This window comes from Castanea sativa, chromosome 3 (assembly GCF_040712315.1).
Source record: "Castanea sativa cultivar Marrone di Chiusa Pesio chromosome 3, ASM4071231v1".
Classification (NCBI taxonomy): Eukaryota; Viridiplantae; Streptophyta; class Magnoliopsida; order Fagales; family Fagaceae; genus Castanea; species Castanea sativa.
In genome coordinates, this window is record NC_134015.1 from 35235534 (window position 1) to 35261034 (window position 25501).

Here is a 25501-nt window from a genome sequence, read left to right on the forward strand (position 1 = left end):
ATATATGATATATTGGACTCAATTAAGTAGCACAATAATTTTTTTAAAAGGACAAGTCTAACACCTTGTTCAAATAAAATAAAAGCACATATTTTAATATAAAAATAAATAAATAAAACTTATTTTAAGCCTACATGTATATGTTTTGTACGAACGTATGATTCAACGATACAATAAGATTCAACGATACAATAAGATTCATACGATATGCACCTACGTATCGTACTATTCATTAGCACTTCTCTTTAGCTTAACTCCGAACATAGACTTTGGATAGGCAAGGCCATCTGCAAGAGGGCACAAATAAGGTTCCTATACCTAACCTAGGTGGTAACTCCATAAACCCTCTGCCTCCGGTCCACTCGGCTGAGGTGTATTCCTTAGAGCACGACAATTGTGCACAGCAAAGAGGAGTTAGACACTACCATACAATTCCTGGGGGCGGGCGCTTGCACCCACAACTCATAAGTACATAATATATTGGACTCAATTAAGTAACACAATAATTTTGTGTTAAAAATAGGTCTATCAACTTGTTTAAATCAAATAAAATCACAAATTTTAATAATAAAAAATTCATTTTAAACCCACATGTATATGTATTGTACGATACGTACGATTCAACGAAACCAAATGATACGCACCTATGTATCGTGCGATTCATTAGCACTTTTGATACGCTCTTACAATACGAAACTTTTTGTAAGCAATATAATATGTATCACGTATTATACAATACTGATAACAATGCTACGGAGTATTAATTAAGCTACATGACTCTTGACACTTCCCCCCACTATATAACATCTTTATTGAAACACAGACAAAGGACTACAAAAGGAGAGAGGTGATGTGTGTGGGGGGTAAGATTTATAAAATAAACAAACGGGTCGTGGGCTTGATCAGTTGGTACCAGTTTGTTTTCGTCATTGGGCCCCTAAGCCCACAAGTCAGCCTACACTATAGACATCCGAGGAACCGTCCGGGAATGAATGTCTCCTCGGATGGGCCCGACGAGCACCCTGGGACTTGCCAAGAAGATTAAAGGCAGAGTTCTGGAAAAACTATTGGGTAAGAGGGGGATCCAAGTACCCTCTAGGGGCAACGGCGTGATAGAAATATCTAAGGAAAAGGCTGCTACCACCACATTAAAGACCCTACATCTACCTCTCTGGCCGCATTAATGGGGAAATGACCCCTGAACAGTAGAATTCAACTTTCCTGCTTTTATTTAAAGACTTCAAGAAGGTGGTAGAAGAAGGGGGCACCTAAGGATAAGATTTGTGTGACACGTGGATGTAAGAGGGAAGAAGAAGAAGAATATTTAAGAAGAGAAGGAGGAAAAGAAAAAGGGAGAGCTGTCAGTTAGCAAAAGAAGAAACTAAGAACTATAATTATTGGCATAAAAGAGAAGCAATATACAAATCATCCTCGGCTTACGTCCGAGGAGGTTCACTCGTCATATTTGTTTATCATTTACAAAGATTGTGGCATTCTAGCCTGCTTATCAAGTTTCCAATACCCATAAACTAGATTTCAAATTCACACTCTACAAATCTTATTGTTTAAGGCTCATTGGGCTTGGGCCCACGTCTATCTTTGGGTCCAGGTGCAATTGTGTGTTTACAATTGGCGTCGTCTGTGGGAAATCTAGTGTTGAAGGAATTGGAACATCATGGCAAGCTTAGGCTCACACCATGCAGAATCTCAGGGATCGCAACCTGAAGATCTTTTCGAACGTCTTGAGCGCCGGAGGGTTCGAGAGGGAAGCGTTCACACTGTATATCCTGGCGCGAGTCATACCCGCGGTGGAGGCAGTGCCACCTATGAAGATGATGCTAAGGCCATGCAGAGGGAGATAAACCACCTCAAGAAGAAGTTGCGACGCGTCAGACGAAGGCGTGCTTCACCCCCATCTAATCCTTCTTCTGGGGAATCTCGAGGAAGTAGTTACAGTTCAAGGTCGTGGTCGCCCCTAGCAAAACTTCCTCTTGCGAAGAGGGTGACCTATTAGGTCGCAAGCATAGGAAGCTCCCCTCTAGGGGCTTGGGGAACGACGCTATGAGCCGAGCGCTACACCAACTCTCCAAATTGCCATTCTCGCATAGGATTGAGAATGAGAGGCTCCCCAAGCGGTTCACTCAGCCCACCTTTACCATTTATAACGACCGGACAGACCTGGTGGAACATGTGAGCCACTTTAATCAGAGAATGGTGATGCATTCTCACAATGAGACCTTGATGTGCAAAGTCTTCCCTTCTAGCTTGGGACTTGTTGTAATGAGATGGTTCAATGGCCTAAAATCGGGGTCTGTCAGTTTGTTTGGGGAACTTACTAGAGCATTCGCGTCATGGTTTATTACGTGCAGCAGAGTTCCTCGGCTGTTGGGTTCACTTTTATCTATGGCCATGAGGGAGGGTGAGACGTTGAAAGCATACTCCGACAGGTATTGAGAGATTTTCAATGAGATAGATGGAGATTTTGACGAGGTGGCGATTAATACTTTTAAAGTAGGCCTTCCCACTGATCATGATTTAAGGAAATCCTTGACCAAAAAGCTCGTACGGAGTGTACGTCGCCTCATGGACCGAATTGACGAGTACAAAAGGGTTGAGGAAGATCAACAGCAGGGTAAGGGTAAGGCGAAGGTTATCCCGCATGAGAGAAGGGATTTCAGGTCGGACAAGTATCACAACAATAAGCCGAGGAGAGATTACTCTGGGCAGTCTGGTTCAGCCACAGCCACTCCTCAAGCAGTTAATACTGTATTCCGAGAACCAGTGCACCAATTGCTGGAGAAAGTCCGTAAGGAGCCCTACTTCAGATGGCCTAGTAAGATGGCGGGGGACCCTGCGAAATGGAATCAGAAGCTTTTTTGCCAATATCATCAGGATGTGGGTCATACTACTGAGAGCTGCCGAACCCTCTGGAACCACTTGGAGCAGCTTGTTAGCGAGGGAAAATTGAAGTAGCACCTATACCAACCTAACGGGCAAGGTAGTCAGTCTGGCTCGAATAATCAGAAGAATAATTCATCTCGGCCATTCTTGGGATCGATAAACGTTATCTTCGCTGCACTTGGCAGGACCAGTTCATGTCCCACCAGAGTGATGGCAGTTTCACACTCCCAGACCGAGGAGTCAGGTGCGAAACCGAAGAGGCTGAGAGTGAATCTGCCCGTTTTGGGATTTTCAGAGGACGACAAGGCTGGGACCATCCAACCCCATGATGACGCCTTGGTAGCCACTTTGAGGATAAGAAATTACGACGTCAGAAGGGTGATGATTGACCAGGGCAGCGGGGCAGATATTATGTACCCTGACTTATTTAAGGGGCTGAAATTAAAATTGGAGGATCTTACCCCTTACGACTCGCCGTTAATAAGTTTTTAAGGGAAGGCCGTTATACCAAAGAGACAGATTCGGTTGCCCGTACAATCTGACTTAGAAACAGTTGAGGTGGATTTTATTGTGGTCGACGCATATTCCCCATACACAGCCATTCTTGCCAGGCCCTAGCTGCACACTTTGGGTGCTATCTCCTCCACCTTGCATGTTAAGGTAAAGTTCCCTTCAGGGGAATACATTGAAGAAATTTTGGGCAGCCAATCAATGGCCAGGCAATGCATATCGGCTGCAGTACTACGTCAGGTCGGAACGGAGTCCTCGGCCTCGATTGTTAAGGACTTATAGCAATTAACGACTCTGGATGCGCCCGACGCCGTGACAGCAGAGGAAGCCACATGTGAAGACTTGGAGAAATTTCTGATTGCCGATGATCCTGAAAGTTTCTTTCAAGTTGGCGTACGTCTACCATACCAGGAGAAGATGGAGTTGTTGGAGTTTTTGAAAGACAACATCGATGTCTTTGCCTGGGATCCTTATGAGGCTCCGGGGGTAGACCCAAACTTCATTTGTCACCATTTGAACGTCAACCCTACTATTGTTCCTAGAAGGCAACCACCTCGGCGTTCCTCTAAAGATCACTCCGAGGCTGTTAAAGAGGAAGTGCTTAAGCTCAAGAGGGCTAGGGCTATAAAAGAAGTATTCTACCTAGAGTGGTTGGCGCATACGGTCGTAGTGAAAAAGAAGAACGGAAAGTGGAGAGTATGTGTGGACTTTACAGATTTAAACAAAGCCTACCCTAAAGACTCGTTCCCTATGCCACGCATCGATCAGCTTGTGGATACCACGGTCGGACATCCTCGGATGAGCTTTTTGGATGCCTTCCAGGGTTATCATCAAATTCCATTGGCGGCAGAGGATCAGGAGAAGACTGCTTTTATTACTCCAACAAGGAACTATCACTACAAGGTTATGCCGTTCGGATAGAAGAATGCTGGGGCTACTTACCAAAGAATGATGACCAGAATGTTTGAGTTGCAACTTGGAAAGACCATTGAGGTATACGCGGACGATATGGTAGTGAAAAGTAAGACAATACCTTCGCACGTGAAAGATTTGGACGACACCTTTCAAGTACTTAGAAAGTACAAGCTACGCCTTAACGCCTCAAAGTGTTCTTTTGGTGTGGGTTCCGGAAAGTTCCTAGGATATATGGTTACTCATAGAGGGATAGAAGTGAACCCGGCACAAGTCAGAGCCATTCAAGGCTTACAGCCACCTCGGAATCCAAAAGAAGTTCAGAAGTTAACCGGAATGATCGCTGCTCTCAGCAAGTTTATCTCTTAGTCAGCTGATAGGTGCAGACCTTTTTTCCAACTATTAAATAAATGAAAAGGGTTCCAATGGTCCGAGGACTGCGTTGTAGCCTTCCAACAACTTAAGGAATATCTTTCCCGGCCAACCATTATGTCTCAGCCGGAGGTTGATGAAGTCCTGTTTGCGTATCTGGCAGTGGCCGTCCATGCGGTCAGCCTGGTCCTCATAAGGGACGACGGTGGGGTGCAAAGACCGGTCTACTACGTCAGTAAATCCTTGAATGAAGCCGAGGTGTGTTATCTACTTTTGGAGAAGGCACTTCTAGCGGTAGTTCATGCCACGCGGAAGCTTCCTCACTATTTCCAGTCCCACACTATTGTAGTTTTGACCCAACTGCCTCTTAAGTCAGTGTTACGCAGTGCTGACTACTCTGGAAGGGTGGCTAAATGGGGAACTATTTTGGGAGCCTTTGATATCAAATACATGCCACGCACCTCGGTGAAGGGCCATGTTCTCGCTGATTTGGTGGCAGAGTTTGCTGAACCATTGTTGGAAGAAACTGTGAAGGAATCACACATGGATGAGAAATCAGTTGGCATGATTACGAACAAAGGACCTCCGATTTGGAAAGTGTCCGTTGATGGCGCGGCTAACCAGAGAGGGTCTGGTATCAGACTTGTTTTGATATCCCCTGAGGGAATTGTCTTTGAAAAATCTTCGAGGTTAGCGTTCTCGGTGACTAATAACGAGGCCGAGTACAAAGCAGTCTTGGTCGGCATGAACATGGTGCATAGGATGGGCGGAAAGGAAGTTCATTTGTTCTCGGATTCTCAGTTAATAGTCGGCCAAGAATATTTTACCCAGGTCAAACGCTTACAATCTAGATTCGATTCCTTTATCCTTTCTCACGTTTCTAGGAGTGGGAATACACATGCAGACTCGTTGGATACCTTGGCGACATCCTCGGCTCTGTGTTTACCTAGGATTATCCTAGTCGAGGATTTGCTAGAGCCGACTCTCACCATTGTTAGTGCAGTCCGTGTCCATCTGATAAGGCCTAGACCTAGTTGGATTGACCCTGTAGTATCTTTTTTGAAAAACGACATTCTCCCCGAGGACAAGTCTGAAGCAAATAAGATCCGTCGAAAGGCCCCTCGTTTCTGGCTATCTGAGAATCAGAAACTGTATAAACGCTCCTTCTTCGGACCATACTTGTTATGCGTGCACCCCGAGCAAACGGAAGTGCTTTTGGAAGAATTGCATGAGGGAATTTGTGGAAGCCATACCGGGGGAAGGTCCTTAGCCCATAGGGCTCTGACTCAAGGATATTGGCAGGCCCAATATGCAAAGGAAAGCTCAGAATTATGCAAAAAAATGTGACCAGTGCCAAAGGTTCGCTCCCAACATTCATCAGCCTAGGGGAACCCTTAATCCTCTATCCAGTCCTTGGCCTTTCGCTCAATGGGGATTGGACATAGTAGGTCCTTTTCTGAAAGCTGTAGGAAACAAAATATGGCTACTTGTGGGAACCGACTATTTCACCAAATGGGTCGAGGCTGAACCCTTAGCAAATATTAGGGATGTCGATTCCAAGTGGTTTATTTGGAAAAATGTAATCACTAGATTTGGGGTACCACACACAATCATTTTGGAAAATGGTGTTCAATTTGATAGTAGAGCTTTTAGGAAGTATTGTAGTGACATAGGCATCATAAACAGATACTCCACACCGGCTTATCCTCAGGGAAATGGGCAGGTCGAGGCCGTCAACAAGGTCATAGTCAGTGGACTCAAGAAAAGGCTGGACGACGTGAAGGGCAGATGGGTAGAGGAGCTACCGCACGTCTTATGGACGTATCGAACTACGCCGCGCAGGTCCACTGGAGAAACACCATTCTCTATGACCTACGGCGCCGAGGCCGTGATACCCTTAAAATCTGGTTTCCCCACCCTAAGGATGAGCTCTTTCAGTCCAGAAAGTAATGGTGGCCTCTTGGAGAAAGGCCTGGATTTAGTTGAGGAACGGCGAGAGGCCGCCATGGTCCAAATGGCTTATTATCAGCAAAAGCTTAAACAAGGCTATGACGCCCACGTAAAGCTAAGGCCGCTAGTGCCTGGGGATCTGGTGTTGAGAAAAGTTGTGGGTACTGCCAAGAACCCAACATGGGGAAAGCTCGGACCCAACTAGGAAGGACCCCATCGGATCATCTCTGTAGCAGGCACAGGATCATATCGGCTAGCTGATCTAGATGAAAAAATTGTACAACGCCCCTAGAATGTAAACAACCTTCGAAGGTATTATTATTAATAAAAGGCACTTTTATCATTCATGGTTCAATTTATGAATATGTGTTTGGGTTTATCGCTTACTATTATTAAGTATCAAACAAAAACTTGGTAATGTATGATCCTTGGACCACATACCTTGTGGAAATTGATATATTATTAAGTATCAAATAGAAACTTGGTAATGTATGGTCCTCGGACCACATACCTTGTGGAAATTGATATCTTATCATTTGTTAAACAGAACCTTAGTTATGTCGGGTCCACAGACCTTTTACTTTGGAGAAATTAACATCTTGAGTTACAAATTCTTAAGTATCAAACAGAAACTTGGTGATGCATGGTCCTCGGACCACATAGCTTGTGGAAATTGATATCTTATCATTTGTTAAACAGAATCTTAGTTATGCCGGGTCCACAGACCTTCTACTTTGGGGAAATTAACATCTTGAGTTACAAATTCTTAAGCATCAAGCAGAAAGTTGGTAATGTAGGGTCCTCGGACCCCATACTTCGGAGAAATTAACATTTCAAGTTACAAATTTTAAGTATCATATTGATATGCGCGGTTCTTGGCCCACATGCCTTGTGCAAATTGATGTTGTACTTACTATCAAAACAAAGTTTTTTTATGTCTGGTTCTTGAACACTTTGCTTTAGAAATGCTAGCAAAAATCCATGTCGTGTTAATGTTGAAATTTAGATGAAGTATTTTTGATCACTTCATGCCTTAGATTGAATTCTAAGTTAGCTTGTTAAGCGTTATCATTGCGTTGCACATGTTATACTCTTAAGGTGTAATTTGTAAAGCACAAGTTAAGCATGTGTACTATTGTTTAAAGTTACGATAGTTGAACTATTGGAACTGGAGTCAGTTGTCTCATTCATTCTTTTTTTGTGTACTAATGAGAGCTCTTATGGTAAAAACAAAAATAACATAAATACAATTCAAATGAAGACCAAACAAGACAGATTTTCATTAATTGTTCTTGATATACATTACAAAGAAAATCTTAATTACAAAAAAAAGAAGTCCTAGGCTCGGCCCTAAGCTTTTGGAGGGGGGTCTTGCTGGGAAGTACTGGTGGCCTCAGTACTCTTTAGTTCTATTTCAAAGGAAGATAGGACTTGTTTTCCTTTGTTCGCGGCAGTTGGTGGGAGGACGATGGGCTCAGCATTTTGACTTGGGGCATTTTCAGCACCTTCACCCTGTTCCTTCTCTTTATTGGAACTTGTAAGTTCTGTAGGAGCTGGAATGGGCTCTGGGATCACTGAAGGGGGCGCTGAAGGAGCTGTCTCAGGGGTAGGAGCGATAGTAGGAGGCTCTTCTATCTCCTGTATGTCCAGGAGAAGCCAAATGTTCTCGGGCCTCCTCAGCTCAGAAGTTAAGGTGATCCCTACTGCAGTTAAGGCTTCCCCTCAAACCTGCTGGCAGTATTCTCGGCACAGGGCCGTGAACGCCTCTGTCAGCTGGTTTTCTATGGCCGCCACCCCTTCGTCGTAAGCTACCTTCTTCGCGGCCTCCAGCGAACCCTTGAAGGTACGAGCCTCGTCCTTCATCTTCGCAAGCTCCTTCTCAAAGTCAGAGCGGTCTTGCTGAGCTTTGGATAGCTCTTCATCCTTTTGATGAAGAAGCTTGCGCTGCCCCTCCACTTGGGTCTTCATGGTCCTCAGGCTGGCCTAAGCGCCATCTCTTTTTCTTTTTAGACCCGCCAGCTGAGAAGTGAGCTTCTCGTTTTCCGCGAGGGCCTGGCCTAGGTACTTCTCGGTTTCCAACCGAAGCTCCAGCTCCATTCCAGCTTTCTTTCGAGAGTCCTCCACGAACTTCTCAGCAGCAAAGACTTCCTGGACGGCCTGTGACCGAGTATCAGAGGGTCAGACGCATAAAAATGTCTACTAACAGTTAGATGCAATGAAAAAGGAAGTAAAGATAAAGAGTTAAAACTTACCAGGGCCAAGTCCCTTTTTAGCGAAAGGAACAAGTGGGACTGGTTCATTTTTTCCAAGGCTTACATGTCCTTGGGCAGCAGAAGAGGACATTCCAAGGCATCGGCCAGATGGAGAGCATGGCCTTGTTGAAACATCCTGATATTGGAAGGGCTGGGGATGGGTGCCCCGTCCAGCTTCAGCTCGGGAGACCAGGTAGCCAGTGCTCGGCGCACTTCGGCAAGATCCCTTATCTCCCCGCTTTCTACTGAAGGAGCACGTCCCTTGCCTTTGTCCAGTTTCTGCTGCTGGGGTTACTGTTGCTGTTGTTTCAACTTTTTCTGTCTTTCTCCACCAGCCTCCTCGGCCTCTCCCTTCCTCTTCTTCTTGGGCTCCTCGACGGGAGGCTTAGGATCGGATGGAGGAAGGGGTGGTGGCAAGGACGGAGGGACTTAAGATCCCCCTGTTCCTTTTTTGGTGATTCTTTTGCCCCTCTTGTGCATTAGCCCTTTCAGCACATCCGCCATTTCCTCTTCGGAGCTGGAGTCGGGGCGAGCAACTACCAAACCTATGATCCCGAAAGTCTCGGCGGGCACGTCCTCCTCGTCCAAGAGTACGACAAGCGGGTGTCCTCGAGGTCTTTCAACGTCCTCAAGTTGGAACTGGTCTATCTCCTCGTCCAACGAGTGCGGCGAGGAGGCTTGTCCTTTTGGGACGGCGGTAGTTTAGGAGTGCGCCAAGAGTGGAACTGCCGCAATAGGGAGAGAAAGTGCGGCCTTGCTACGTTTATCCTTCTGCGTCGCCTATCCCCCGCGATAATCGCGTTTTCTATCTCCTAGAAGTCCGTTGATATAGGGTCGTATCCTAATATCAAGTGTGCCGCTCTCACTTGTAAGTCTTCACTCACGAAGACTTCCGATCGGAGGACACGGTTCAGGTCGGCGATGTTACAGAAGCTGAGACGGGGGCGCATGTGTTGTTTATCTGCAAGGAAAAACGTCCGAGAAGAAGGACATGGTCAGACTGGTGATAAACATCAAAGCAAAAGGAAACAATGTGCGGTAAAAGTTGAAAAATGGTAAAGGTAGTAGGATTGAATTAGGGGTTAGTGAATCTAATTCCTAAGAAGTCACACCTGGATCTCCCCATTCGACTGGGCAGTGGAGACCGTCATACCAGTTCCCTGAGGTAATGAGGTAGTTGTCCTTCATGCCTTTGTTGGATTTGGGCAAACACGAGATCAACCTAACTACACTAGACCGCGACTTAATGTAATAACCTACGTTTCTAAGTTTGTGGCATTCGTACATGAAGGCAACATCGTGCCATGTGAGGTTCAAGCCCATCTGCTCATTTAGAGCGTCGACACTTCCTAAGACCCTAAACACATTTGGTGCACACTGGTCTGGGCATAACCTATGGTTGCAGAGGTATTCCCTAGTCACACTTCTCATGGGGAAAGTCATTCCACCTTCTATGAAGGCGACCATGGGAATGATGACTTCCCCCAGTTTTCTAGAGCCTCCTACGGCTTCCACCGAGCAGTATTTTAGACCTATGTCATTAGGAATCTGGTATTTGGCCCTAAACCCTTCCATACCAGCGTCGGTATCTACTAGGCACTTGAACCTACCCATTTAGGAGAGGTGAAAATACAAGTTTTGAGAAGAAAAGAAGTTAAGAGTGGAGCCGAGGACAGAATCCGAGAAGGGAGGAGCAAAGAAAGCAAGAACTTACAGGGTTTGGTTATGCGAGTCTTCACGAGTTTCTAGAGAGAAAAGGCTATGATTGATGCTTTGATATGATTGAATTCTGAAGAAATGAATGGAGGCGCGGGTTTCCAAGCGTTGTGACGTGCGGGAAGCGGCCTCGAAATTAGATTTGTCCCGCTCAAATTTTCAGGGGGTGACCTGTGCCCTTAGATGTTCATCTCACCGTTGAACGTGGGGAACAAGGTGTAACTTGCGGTCATAAATGCGCGCATTTCAGGATTCGAAGCGCCAGACGACATTTTCTTGGAAACGAAAGGACCCCCACACGCGTGGCGATGTACAAAACGTGTGGGAGGTATTCTGGTCGGATCAAAACTTTATTTCTCTCCTCGGATGGGGGGAAAAATAAAGTTTTGAAGGGCTATTGTGGGGGGTAAGATTTATAAAATAAACAAACGGGTCGTGGGCTTGATCAGTTGGTACCAGTTTGTTTTCATCATTAGGCCCCTAAGCCCACAAGTCAGTCTACACTACAGACATCCGAGGAACCGTCCGGGGATGAATGTCTCCTCGAATGGGCCCGGTGAGCACCCTGGGACTTGCCAAGAAGATTAAAGGCAGAGTTCTGGAAAAACTAATGGGTAAGAGGGGGATCCAAGTACCCTCTAGGGGCAACGGCGTGATAAAAATATCTAAGGAAAAGGCTGCTACTACCACATTAAAGACCCTGCACCTACCTCCTTGGCCGCATTAATGGGAAAATGACCCCTGAACAGTAGAATTCAACTTTCCTGCTTTTATTTAAAGACTTCAAGAAGGTGGTAGAAGAAGGGGGGCACCTAAGGATAAGATTTGTGTGACACGTGGATGTAAGAGGGAAGAAGAAGAATATTTAAGAAGAGAAGGGGGAAAAGAAAAAGGGAGAGCTGTCAATTAGCAAAAGAAGAAACTAAGAACTGTAATTATTGGCATAAAAGAGAAGCAATATACAAATCGTCCTCGGCTTACGTCCGAGGAGGTTCACTCGTTATATTTGTTTATCATTTGCAAAGATTGTGGCATTCTAGCTTGCTTATCAAGTTTCCAATACCCATAAACTAGATTTCAAATCCGCACTCTACAAATCTTATTGTTTAAGGCTCATTGGGCCTAAGCCCACGTCTATCTTTGAGTCCAGGTGCAATTGTGCGCTTACAATGTGCATTGATAATAGCTTAATTTTGTATATTTATATCATTATTATAAAGCATTATTATACTAATTTTGAGTTAATTCATGCATTTTATATTTAGTTTTGGAATAATGCTGGATAATCAATTTTGTGTTTAATTGAATTTCATTGCGTGAATTTGTCTTTTGTAGGAGAATGGAATTAAATAATTGGATTTGTGCAAAAAAGAAAGCTGGACTTTAGTTTTACAAAGACCATGATGAAGTTAAAGAAGGTCAACCCAATTAAATTTTAAGTCTAATTGGAGCAAGGAATCAAAGAAAATTTGCACCAAATCCAAGTCCAATTTGGATTAAGATTCCAGCCTGCACATTAGTTAGTATTTTTAACATAACTTTCGGCTCAGACGTCTAATTGACATGATTTAAGTTGGGATGGAAAGCTAACTTAAAGGGCTACAACTTTGTAGTTTATCAAAAGTCTGAATTCTGATGTTAAATGGGACAAAATCATCGGTTAAGTGAAGCATAAAAATCTGAGATTTTCTTCAAATTGGAATTCAACTTGTAATACGATTCCTTAACCTATTTAAAGACTCTTTATGGAAAAATTCAGAGGACGGCTAGGGGCTGAACATATAGGTCGCGGCTACCTCTTTGGTTTTCTTCCATGACAATTAGTTTTAATAATTTGTTTAGTTTAAGGTTTAGTATTTTATTCTTGTATTTTATTTCAATTATTATGAATAGCTAAATTTATAATTGAAGTTGAGGATGTAATCTTGTTAAGGATCATCACTATTATTTATGTGATTTGATTTTTCCCACAATATTTGTTCTTTAATAATTTAAATTGTTCTTCCTTCATATCAATTGACTAAGATGGGATTCTAGATATGAGTTCAATCATGTTTTTTCTCATGATTTAGAATTTATCATAATTAATTGAATACTTGGTTTAATATTTCTTGATTTTAAAATTGGATATCTCTTGTAATTTGTTTGGTTACGGATACGATTGATAATTTGATTTCATACCCAGGAAGCGAAGAAGAACATGCTTTAGATATTTAAATAGAAGTTTTAATGATAATATTCTCCATTGTAGCAAGATTGATTTCTAGATTATCATGTAGTAGTTGAGAAAAATTAATGATCGTAGATATATGCTAATATGAATTAACAAGGCGAATTTCAAAACCTTAATTCATTTCTCTAGATTGTTTACATCTCTTTACTTCTTTACATTATATCTTTGCTTAGTTTAATTATTTTCTTAGTATATTTAATTTCGAACATCCAATTTTTATTAAACTAGATTAGGATTAATTTGGTTAAGATTTGATTAATTTTCCTACATTGATTAAAGTCTCTGTGGGTTCAACCTCTTTTTTATCCAACTATATTTCGGTACGGTTCGTACATTTGTGAGTACTTGTAAAGAAGTTTTTGTATCAAGAAGGGCCTGACTCCTATCTCTATTTATCACGTGAGGGGCACCGGCCTTTCCAATTGAATAGAACTACTGGGCCAAAAGATAGGCAAGGAAATTACCCTCACCTTATACATTCTTGTCTTTTTTGCATAGTAACAAGTACAGTTACTCAAATATACAATTTACCTAATCCAAAAGACGTAACTAAATGTTATGTTTTGAAAATGAATTTATATTATTTATATGTTTATTTACATTTGGTTATTTTTATTTTCTAAATGTAAGATGCATTATTTTTTTTTTAAATCTGTTATATATATTTTTAACATAAAATTAGAAGTAATAGAATTATTATATATTTTATTAACTATTTTTATAATTTTAAAATTATTAATTAATCTTTTATGATATCATCGGTCCAACCCAACCAGAGCATAAAACGGAGAACTACTCCATTTAGTTCTTTGACCATACTGGTTTTTAAAACTATGATTTTAATATGATATATAGAAAAATTAAGAATGAGATGTAAGGTATATTGTGAAAATGGTTATGTAAAATAAATAAAGTAGTCTTTGGTGATGCAAAATGCATATTTTTTTGAAGGATGAGAATGTCTAATGTAAAATTTCTATTATTATTATTATTTTTTTAATTTTTTGAAAAGAAGATAGAAAGCCACTAAAGTAAAACTTAAGGTACGTTTGGCAAGCTGTAATAGACCCCGTAATAAAATGGTTATTCCTAAGAAATAATTATTAAATTGTTTGGTTGTGTTTTATTACAATGACTAGTTATTCCTTATGAATGACTATTCTTTAAAATAAAAAATAAATATTCCTTACAAAAATGAGTGTAATTGCTATTCCTTAACTTATACAAATTTAATTTCCAAAAATGTCCCTACTCTTCCCTACCAAGTACTCTCTATCTCCTAATTCTCTCTCCCTATGCAAATAAGAATATTCTTTTTATATCTCATTTATTCTCTACATAGTACTTGGTATTTATTGGTTTTGTTCTTAATTGATGAGATTTCTTGTCTTAATTTCTCTGTTGTTCCTTCCGGCACCACAAGGAAGAGACCCAACTTTATTTTTTGGCTATCAAGAGAGACACCCAATTCTAGATTGATAATTTTTTATTTATTTATTTCTATTAATTATCATTTTAAATTAATACAAAAAGGGAGAAAATACTCAACTATTCCCAGCGTTGCTTTCTTTCTCTGGTGCGAACATGAGATTAAAGCCGGTTTTTGTTTTTTTTTATATCTATTTTGATGTCATAGCAAATTGAAAATTAATTCAAAACATAATCCAATATGTGTAAATATATAATTTTGTTAAAAGGGTGTCTTGGAAAATTTGACTAAATATGATACCATTCCACCACCTTATTCATGTGTCATAACCAAATGGTTGAATAGGAATTATTATTCCATTCCAGCTTCTTTTTATTTTTTTGTAATACTTATTCTTATTACATTGTAATTATCATTACATTCTACCAAACATGCTCTTAATGGTATAGAAGTCAAACAATGAGAAAATGCACTGCATAGTTGGTGGGTTTAAGCACGCCAAATGCTTCGATTAATAATTTTAAGGGCAAAACTTAGATATGTGCTGTTCCTTAGGTACCCTTTTTAATATTTTGACATCTATCTAATTAAATAAGTAAACTAACAGACATTAACACCATCTCTTTTCTATTCTTTTACTCTCTCTTTTTTTCACCGTCTCCTTCAGCAAGACTTCTCACGCACAGAACCTAGGTGGCTTTTTGGATTCTCGCACCCAAAGAAGATGAGATCTAGCTTCAATAACGGTTTCAAAGAGCAGAACATTTGGAACCTAGAATTCTACAGAGGGCAAAATTGATTTTTATACACGTAGGATGAGTTTTTTTTTTTAGCTAAACACACAGGATGAGTTCAAATGTAAATAAAGAATATAATGGAGAAGAACAGAACCTCACGAACCAAGGCCAATCATTCATTGGTCTTGTGTGAACCAAGCATGGGAACAAATCGACTTGTTTTATAATGAAAATAATGAGATTAATAGAGAAAATCGCCCCTTTATCCTTCTTTGCTTGATTTCAATAAGAAATTTCAGAGTTGGAGTGTGAGAAGCTTGCTACTGTTGAAGGTTTCTCGATTTACAAAAGCCAATGGGATCTTCTGAGATTGTGCATTAGAAATCCAAGAGTTTTGTTGATGATATGAAGTACACCAACCAGCCCCTTTGTCCTTCTTTGCTTGATTTTGATTAGAACTTAAGAGGTTGGGTGTGAGAATCCTAACAGCCACCTGGGGTCTGTGCGTGAAATGTCTTGCTGAAGGAGATGGTGAAAAAAAAAAGAATAGAAAAGAGACGGTGTTAATGTCTGTTAGTTTACTTATTTAATTAGACAAATGTCAAAAAATTAAAAACAGTACTTAAGAAATAGTACCTAAGGTACTGTATCTAAGTTTTACCATAATTTTAACTATACAAGACATCAATTTCCAGTTTCTTACATTGATAAATAACGCCACTATACCATATGCAAGGGACCATATGAACAAACTACATTAATGTCATAGCAAATTGAAAATTAATTCAAAACATAATCCAATATGTGTAAATATATAATTTGTAAATACGATACCATTCCACCACCATGTGTCATAACCAAATGGTTGAATAGGAATTATTATTCCATTCCAGCTTCTTCTTTTTTTCTTTTTTTTTTGTAACACTTATTCTTATTACACTGTAATTATCATTACATTCTACCAAACATGCTCTTAATGGTATAGAAGTCACGAACAATGAGAAAATGCACTGCATAGTTGGTGGGTTTAAGTACGCCAAATGCTTTGATTTATAATTTTAACTATACAAGGCATCAATTTCCAGTTTCTTACATTGATAAATAACGCCACTATACTATATGCAAGGGACAGAATGAACAAACTACATTGAAAAAACATAGCTACAACTTCTATTAATATAAACAAATTGAGAATCAGTTCCTCAATTAAACTGAGGGAAATTAACTTCGCCTGCTTCAGTCATTTTCCCCCAAAGTCTTGCACATCATGTCACACCTTCTGTAAAAATGAGGTGAGAAGATCCCATTTTCATAGACATAAATCTCTAAAACTATTATATAAGAACACACCCCCTTTCCAAGGAATTGGTGGTTGTCAGGGCCGAAAAATTCTCATAGTTTTTGTGACCTGGAGCCTACAAAAGGGACACTTGGAAACTGCAGAAGAGCATCTACGACAAAGTACATGGCCACAGGGAACTATTGTCATATTCACTTCAGCACTCAAACAAACTCGACAAATCCATGCTGCCTTTGCTGAATCAGCTTCTTTTGCAGCAACATCAGCCTTTTCCTGCATTGTTGTTCCAAAAAATGACAAATATTTAGTGGAATTAAGCAATCAAAAGATTTGACAATCAATAGACTCCATATTTAACAATATTATTGATATGCAACCCAAAAATCTTATCTTCCAAATGATTTTATTAATCAGTTGTATTGAAATGCTGTGTTTCATTCCATATGATTCTAAACATTCAGACTAAGGTAGTTCATGTTTAGGAATCCCAGATTTATATCCCATATGTTTCTAAACATTTAGATTAAGGTAGTTCGAGTTTAGGAATCCCAGATTTATATCTCCAGGCAGGCCCTAATAATGTCCAGGCAAAGTCATTTATAGATCCAAAGAAAATCAAAACTATAAATATATATTAAGTAGGAATATTCAAACATTTTTTCACTCAGTAACACATTATGGGCAAAGCTGAATGACTGGTCGCTCAGCTTATAAAATTATATGACAACCTACATGTGGCTACTCCCTGATATCTAACTCAAACATTATTATTTCGAAAAAGTCACATATATGCTCCTACCATTGTATACTCAAACTATGGATGAAAAAGGATATAATTTAAAACTGCAAGTTACAAACCTGCTCAAGTAAAAGTGCTGCCCGAGACTCCTGTAATTGTTCTTGCAAGGTTATGGTTCTGTGCAATAGAGACTGCTGCTCCACATCCATGTTGATCCCAGCCGCAGAAAGCATCTCTTGAACTGCCTGCACCAGTTCTGCAGCTGAGACTCTGCCAAACTGAAGTTCTTTACCAGGCTGCAGCTGTCCACAAAGAAAAACCTTCAGTTTAAGGTGTAAGACATCTGACCATTGAAAATGTACCAGAAAGTCCACCAGCATGAGCTCAATCAAACAAGACCCAGGCTCTATACATGACTTACGACAATGATTCCTCCATAATTATCAAATATGGAGGAATCAAATATTTTAAGCAGTTGATGAGCAAGAAGCCGCTACTTCCAACTCCACATTTAAGTTTCTATACTGCCTCCAAAGTCGATAAAGTCTTAAAGCCTATAAAGAAAATGACAAAAAAATTCCATTCCAAAGCCTATAAAGTCTGTTTTCTACAAACTATAGCTAAACAAGATATTATACAAGAATGGGGAATAGGAGATTGGTAATTGAGTATATCAAATACATAGAACAAATAAAAAATAAAAAAGGTAATTAAACCAAAATAACCCAAGACAAAAGTAAATTTTCTGTATGGTTTACGATGACTACTCTGATATGATCAATCTATGTATCAAGAAGTCTTGAACTAGAATACAGGTACAGAGGTGGATGACATTGTTGTGGAATCATCTGGATAAGTTGCTTTCTTTCTAATTGCAGCAGCGGCATAGGCCTTGTTATGAGTATATAAAGCTAGGGGCAAAAGAGCAAACTCAAAGTATACCTATATAAATCAATAATATGTATAGGGTTAATTTTAGGCGAAACTATATTATTAGTCCCTGAAGTTTTTCCTATGTGCGTAATTGGTCCCTCAAGTTTCAAATAAGCGTAATTAGTCCTTCAAATTTTCAAAATGAGCAATATAAATCATTCGGCTAACTTTCCGTTAGTGGTGTTGCTTACGTGGCTAACGGAATAATGACCTTGCATTTTTTAAATGATGTGGCATTTATTTTTATTAAAAAATTCCAAAATTAAATTTACACATAAAGAAAGAAACTAGACCCATTTCAATTCAAATATTTATCCTGGCCGGTACAAAAAAATCTCCATTTGCAGTCTGATTTACAAACCACGAGAGAGGGGAGAGAAAATGAACAGATCCAAGGCCTAGCCACCGGCGACGTTGCTGCCCTACGCTGGAGACGGTGGCCTCCTGCTTCACACATCCTTCTCCACCCAACAACCACTGACCCGCCTCCCTCCTTCTCTCGCACAGCCATTGACCCACCTCCATGACTGATTCAGTGCTGGTTTCCCAAAACACATCCTCTTCAGCTTGAGTTTTCATCCTAAGCAGCCTTGAGACTTCAAATTGAATCAAAAAGCCCATATTGTATGGTGGATGATCTCATAGTTTGGACCGCTTTGAGCCTCGCGAATTTCTGCCTGTCTCTATCTTTACTATAAAGCAGTATTCGTCATTAATGATTTTTTCTCCAATGCACATTGCATCCATAAATAAGTTGGCTGTGGCAGTGGCTTGTGGGTCCAAACCCAGCAGAAAAACAAAAATTTTCATAATACAAGTGTTAACTTACAAGTCAAAACAATGCAAATAAATTTATGAATTTGTGCTTCCATTGAAAATCATCAATTTAGCTCTTTCACCGTAAATGGAGATTTTTTGCAGCGGTTAGGATAAAGATTTGAATTGGAATGGGTTTAGTTTCTTTCTTATCTGTAAATTTAATCTTTTAATTTTTAATAAAAATAAATGTCACATCATTTAAAAAATGACAGGTCATTATTCTGTTAATTACGTAAGCAACACTACAAACGGAAGTTAATCGAGGGACTTATATTGTTCATTTTGAAAACTTGAGGAACCAATTGAACTCGCTTGAAACTTAAGGGACCAATTGCGAACACAGGGTAAACTTCAGGGACTAACAGTGTAGTTTTGCCTTAATTTTAATAACCCGATACATATGTTTTCTCCAAAACATAGCCATTCTCTGCTGTTAACCCCACAGCCACCACCCACCCACTTTCTGCTGCCAACAACCACCAAGCAGTGACTACGTGATTTGCGCAACACTGTTTCGTTGTCACCTGACAGCGATGTCAACGTGGTTCTAATCTTCTTCCTCCAATGACCTACCTGCATATTTTTTCGCCACCAAGCCATAGCTCCGACTTCGCGCTGCTGCTGGAATTCCAGCCTTGGGTACCGATCTGTCTTTATTTTCTACTCGTTTGCCTCTCTATGTTCTTTGTTGGGTAGCCTTGGGTTGGTTTATAGTGCTGAGTTTAAATATTTCATATTGCTATGGAATTGTTTGTGTGGCTGTGGTGACAGAGGAATGTTGATTCAACTTCTGTGTTGGTATGATATGCTTTGATCTTTTTTGGGTAATCTTTGCTGGGACTTTATTTGTGGTTTGATCCATACCCAGTGCTGGTTTGGTGTTGTTTGTATCTCCGAGGAGATTTGTTTGATTTGTTGGAGTGGCCGTGGTGAATGGCCTTTGGACTTGCTGATTATTGGAATTTTTTTGGTGTTGAATTTCTTATTTTTTTAGTTGTAGTTAGTTGGCCTTAGGTCCACTAGTTTCTTATTCATTGTGAGTTTGTTGATCAGATGGCTTCTATGGAAACTAAAAGTGGTGTTCAGCCCCTAATTATTTCTTGTCTCCAGATATGTCATCAATTACTTCCTTTGCCACTTCTATGGGGAGTAATAGAGGTGGTCATGGAAGTTGAGGCCATGGAGGTCATGACCAAGAGGGTTGTGGGACGTGGCCTTCATAATTGCACTTATTGTCATTGTGAAAATTATACAGTAGACTTTTGTTGGAAGTTGTATAGTAAACCCTCAGCTCACCAAGCTAGATTCCAAATTGAAGAATTGCCTTCACAGTCACTTCCACCATCATCTAGAGCTGTCTCTATTCCTGAGGAAGAGTACCATCGCATCCTGCCTATGCATTCTAACTTTGTTGGGTCTGGTTCTACAGCTACTTTGGCTCACCAAGGTACTTCCACTACTTGTCTTGCCACTCAAGAACCTTAGGTCAATGAATTAGGTGCTATTGATCATATGACAGGTACCTCAAGTTTACTCTCTGATCTTGACCACTCTAGTAGTCTTTCTAATGTTACTTTGGTAGATGGCTCAACCACAACGGTTTCTAGTTTGGGCACTGCCAATCACAATCCTAATCTTTCTCTCTCTTCTGTCTTATATATTAGTGAACCCCCCCGTCTCAAGACGGGGAAGATTCTTGGTGCAGGGCATGCCAGTGGACTTTACTACCTGGATTGGTGTGGTTCTTCTAGTTTAGTGGCTTCTCACTTGTCTATCTCACCTCTTCAGCATCATTGTCGCCTTGGTCATCCATCTCTCAAGAATTTGAAGTTGTTAGTCCCATCTTGTCATCAAATTGAGTCACAATGTGAAGCATGTCAATTGGGTATTGGGTAAACACCAAAGGGTGCTTTTTGTCTCTAGGAATCGTGTTAGTAGTTCGTTTCATTTAGTTCATTTTGATATTTGGGGTCCAATAAAGACGTAGATATTTTGTCATTTTTGTTGTGATTATTCTAGGGTCAGTTATTTTTATCTTATGAAAGAAAGGTTTGAATTGCACTCAATTTCCAAATCATTTTTTTTATAGAAATAAAGACTCAGTTTAATGCTTCACTTTGTATTTTTGGATCTGATAATGCTCGTGAATATTTTCATACATCTTTGTCTAAATTTTTTGATGACCATATAATTCACCAATATTCATGCCCCCATACTCCACAACAAAATGGGGTTGTTGAATGCAAAATGCGTCATTTGTTAGAAGTCACTTGTGCCTTATTGTTTCATATGCGTGTTCCTAAATCATATTGGAGTGATGCTATTCTAACTACCTGTCGCTTGATTAATCGCATGCCATCCATTGTTCTAGGTGGTCAAATCCCTTATACTATGCTTTCTCCTAATGCACCTTTGTTTCATCTATCTCCCAAGATCTTTGGTTGTGTGTGCTATGTTCATATCTTAGGTCCAGGGAGTGATAAACTTGATCCTAGATCAATTTAATGTGTTTTTTCTTAGGTATTCTCATACTCAAAAGGGATACAAAAGTTATTCACCTACTCTTCGTTGTCATTTCATTAGTGCTGATATCACATTTGATGAGTCTCAATCCTATTTCTCTCCTTCAGCTGGTAGTGACAGTTTTCCTCCTTGTCTTCCTTGCTTACCGCCTGTGTCTCATACTGAATCTCCTTCTTAGAAACCACTCTAGGTGTATCGTCATCGGCAAAAACCTCCAATAGAGACTTCTACCCTGCATAGTGATCTGCCTCCTAATCCTAACTCTCTTCCAATTGCTCTACGCAAAGGTAAGTGTACTTGTACCTCTCATCCTATTTCTCACTGTCTCTTAATTTGTCTTCATCTCTCCATGCTTTTACTGCATCCTTGAATTGTATAGTTGTTCCTAAGTTTGTCTAGAAGGCTATGTCCATCCCAAGTTGGAAGTCTGCTATGAAGGCAAAAATGTCTGCTCTGTCTAAAAATGCTACTTGGTCTTTGGTTACTTGTCCTTCAAGGAAAATTACCGTTGTCTGTCGTTGGGTGTATACTAAGAAGCACTTGTTTGATTGTTCTATCGAGTGCTTAAAGGCTCACTTGGTTGCCAAAGGGTATACCCAAACGTATGGCGTCAACCATACAGAGAGACATTCTCATTTGTTGCTAAAACTTCTTCTATCCAGATTTTGATCTCCTTGGCTGCTAATCGAGTTGGCCACTGTTTCAGTTAGATGTTAAAAATGCCTTCTTGAATGGCGATTTGAAGGAAGTGGTGTATATGGAGCAACATCGTAGGTTTGTTGCTCAGGGGGAGTCTAAAAAAGTATGTATGGTCTTAAACAATCTACCAGAGATTGATTTGGTAAATTCAGTATAGCAGTGTTAAAGTTTGGATTATGGCGTTGCCATTCTGATCACTCTGTGTTTTCTCATACCATTGCAAGAGGAAAGACTTCATTGATAGTATATGTTGACGATATTATGATCATTAGTGATGACAAGAAGGGTATTGATGATTTGAAGAGATACCTTCAAAACTCCTTTCGAACTAAAGATCTGGGTAAACTTTGTTATTTCTTGGTGAGTTAGCATGATCTAAATAATGCATCAATCTATCAGAAAGAAAATATGTGTTGGATATTTTGGAAGAAACTGGCTTGTTAGGATCTAAACCAGTGGAGACTCCTATAGATCCTAATGTCAAATTGTATGAAGATTGAAGATCAGGGGTAGCTGTTATCTAATCCAGAGAGAGACCATTGTTTGGTTGATAAACTAAACTATCTCACCATTACTCGCCCCAATATATTATTTGCCGTCAATGTTTTGAGCCAATATATGAAAGATCCTCGCCTTAACATTGGGAGGTAGTTATTCGAATTGTGGGGTATCTTAGAGCACATCCAGACCGCAGTCTTTTCTATAAAGCTAAGTCACCTATGAGTAGACGCCTATACTAATGCAGATCAGGATCACCATAAGATAGAAAATCCACTACTAGGTATTGCACTTTTCTAGGAGGAAACTTGATTACTTGGAAAAGTAAGAAACAAATTGTTGTTATCAGATCCAGTGCAAAGGTTGAGTGTAGAGCCATGGCACACGCATCATGTGAGCTTATGAGGATTAAGCATCTACTCAAGGAATTAAAATTTGTTGTGAAGTTGACTGTGACTATGCATTGTGATAATTGATCAACAATTCACATTGCCTCCAATCCTGTGTTCCCTAAGCAAACTAAGCATATAAAAGTGTAGATTGTCATATTACTCAGGAGAAAGTAGAAGACGGTGTAATTGCTACTCTGTATGTTTCTACAAGAGTCCAAATTGTTGATATGTTTAGCAAAGCTTTATGTAAGACTCATTTGGGTTTATTATGTAAAAAGCTAGGATTGTTACTCTCCAGCTTGAGGGGGAGTGTTATGAGTATAAAGCTAGGGGCAAAAGATTAAACTCAATGTGTGTGTGTGTGTGTATACATATCAATAATATGTTATATGTTAGGGTTAATTTTAATAACCCGATACATATGTTTTCTCCAAAACAGGTTTCTTCCAAGAGAAGGAGAAAAATAAAAACAAAAAGCAATAACCATTTATATATAAAAGTGATAGACACAGAGAGGCCAAACCTGGGATCTTGTTCTTCCCCCACCAGAACTTTCAGACACCTCAATTTGAGTCCTGCTATCAATTACACTGTGGGAACCATTCAGCAAGGTTTCTGAGGAAGCATCATTTCCCATTGATATGCTCCTGAATGAGAAAACTTGTGAAGAAATAAGAGGCTGAGTCAGCCCTGGTGCAATTTCCACTTTGAATCTATATAGTGCTTGGCCTGCAAATGGCCTAACATCCTCTGGAACCCTACCATATTTCAACTTTTCTCCATTGTGAGATCGCCAAGCCACTATTTCTCCAGCATAAAAAGGTCTTAACGGGTGAAATTGTACTTGTAGAGCATCTTGAGGCAATATTTCCATGCCTATCAAACTAGCGATTCCACTTGTGGGTTCTTTCTTCTCAGTACAAAGCTTCAAAACATCAATAACTGCAGATTCACAGCCTACAGGACAGGACAATAAAGATCCAATGGGTAATGGGGTTGGAGAACCTAAAACCTGGCTCACAACAATTGCAACAACATCAAAAATGGATATATAGGCTGGCGGTTCAGCGACTAGAAAACAGGCATTTGACCTGCTAACAAAGTAAAGGGTTCGATGTTGGGAGCCATCCTCCCACTCTGGAATCATGGAATCCTTAGTTGTACTTGTAATGCTAACAGAGTTTGGAAGGAGCAAAAAATGAGTATGGAGGCACTTAACAAACTGCAGCTTCGCTGCAACAGATTCTAGTGAATTTTGTATGGTTTCTAGAGTTAAACTACTAATTGCAGCAATGTGACCAGCCATACTATTTACAACAGTCTTTACAGCAAACTGAAATGATCTGCTTAAAAGCTTCTCTCTGATGGCTGCAAGTGGAACCAATCCAATGTATTCCAAAGTCTGTAAATGTTCCCCAGGATCTAGTTCCTACAAACAGATGCAGATTTTTCCAAATCAGTATGAAAGAAAGAAAAAGAAAAAGAAAAAGAAGAAACAAGACACAAAGAATACAAGGACTTCTAGAATATCAGCTACCTCTATGACTACATCAGAAAGCTTTTTGATATCCAGGACTGTACTTATTCTGTCTGGAAGATCTGGGTGAACGAATCTTAACCTGGAAGTGTTGATGCATTTGACATATTGGGAGCCAAAAGCATCAATATATACACAGGATTTTGCATGTACAAGTCTGCAGCCATCATCTGGGACTATTGCTTCTGATTTCCAGATGGACCAATTAGATTCAATAGTCTCATCACAGACAAAGTCCAAAATTTCCATCACGGCACGGAGTTCATTTGGATTTAAACGCTGATATCCACAAGCTTTCTGAAGATTTAAAAGGAGATCTTTTGCAGAAGCATCTGATAGAACATCCTGAAGTCCCAAATCCTTGAGAATCTTTACGAAAGGAAGATATAAAGAAGGAAGTTCAAATGCAAATGGGGACAAGTTAATTGTCAGATGCACAAAAAGAGAGTTTGTGTTCACCAAACGCGTTCCATTTGCAGCAGGCAGAAACGCCACTCTCTGCAACTCCATTATATCTGCATGAAAGAAAAATTAATAATATATATTTATATTTATTTATTAACTATGTCGTATCTGCATAAAAGATCTTTTTATTTTTTATGATATTATAATTGTAGAGTAGCAATCAAAATGATGAGAACTTCAGCTATTTCATGACTCTTAAAAGTATCAGATTCTAATTCAGTGAGACCTGATTTCTCACCATTGCAATATTCTCCACAGCTATGCATGGAGAAGTAAGTTGAACAAGAAATTACTTTAAAGGCCAAAAAACAAAACAAAACAAACAAACAATCAAAAGACTGAGTTAAAAAACAACCAATACGAAGAATTAATATCATCTGTGACCACATTTTAAAGCATACACAGCATGTATGAATGTCTGCGTTGGAAATGGAATACATATCTAATCGGAATACCAAGGAACTCTATGAAAACAGTCAAAACGTTATGTTCATGATCTCACAAAAGAAGAAATTCTGACCAAGGATCTGGGAGAAGCTTCTCTTAAAAAAAGAACAACCTGTCCCTAATATTAGTAGCTGCAA

General features: G+C 39.8%; 1 protein-coding gene across 2 annotated transcripts in view; it reads right to left on the reverse strand.

Annotated features, from left to right (window-relative positions):
- Positions 1-16027: 16027 nt before the first annotated feature.
- LOC142629662 (uncharacterized) overlaps positions 16028-25501 on the reverse strand; it is a 65402-nt gene continuing 55928 nt past the window's right edge. Inside the window, exons 10-13 of one of the 2 annotated variants that reach the window (XM_075803692.1) lie at positions 24453-24967; positions 23439-24344; positions 17171-17347; positions 16028-16585 (exon numbers count right to left, since the gene is read on the reverse strand). In XM_075803692.1, the coding sequence (XP_075659807.1) occupies positions 16388-16585; positions 17171-17347; positions 23439-24344; positions 24453-24967 (1796 nt within the window). In that variant the 3' untranslated portion in view covers positions 16028-16387. Of the gene's footprint in view, positions 16586-17170; positions 17354-23438; positions 24345-24452; positions 24968-25501 lie in introns of both variants that reach the window. The other variant, XM_075803691.1, reaches the window with a different exon arrangement.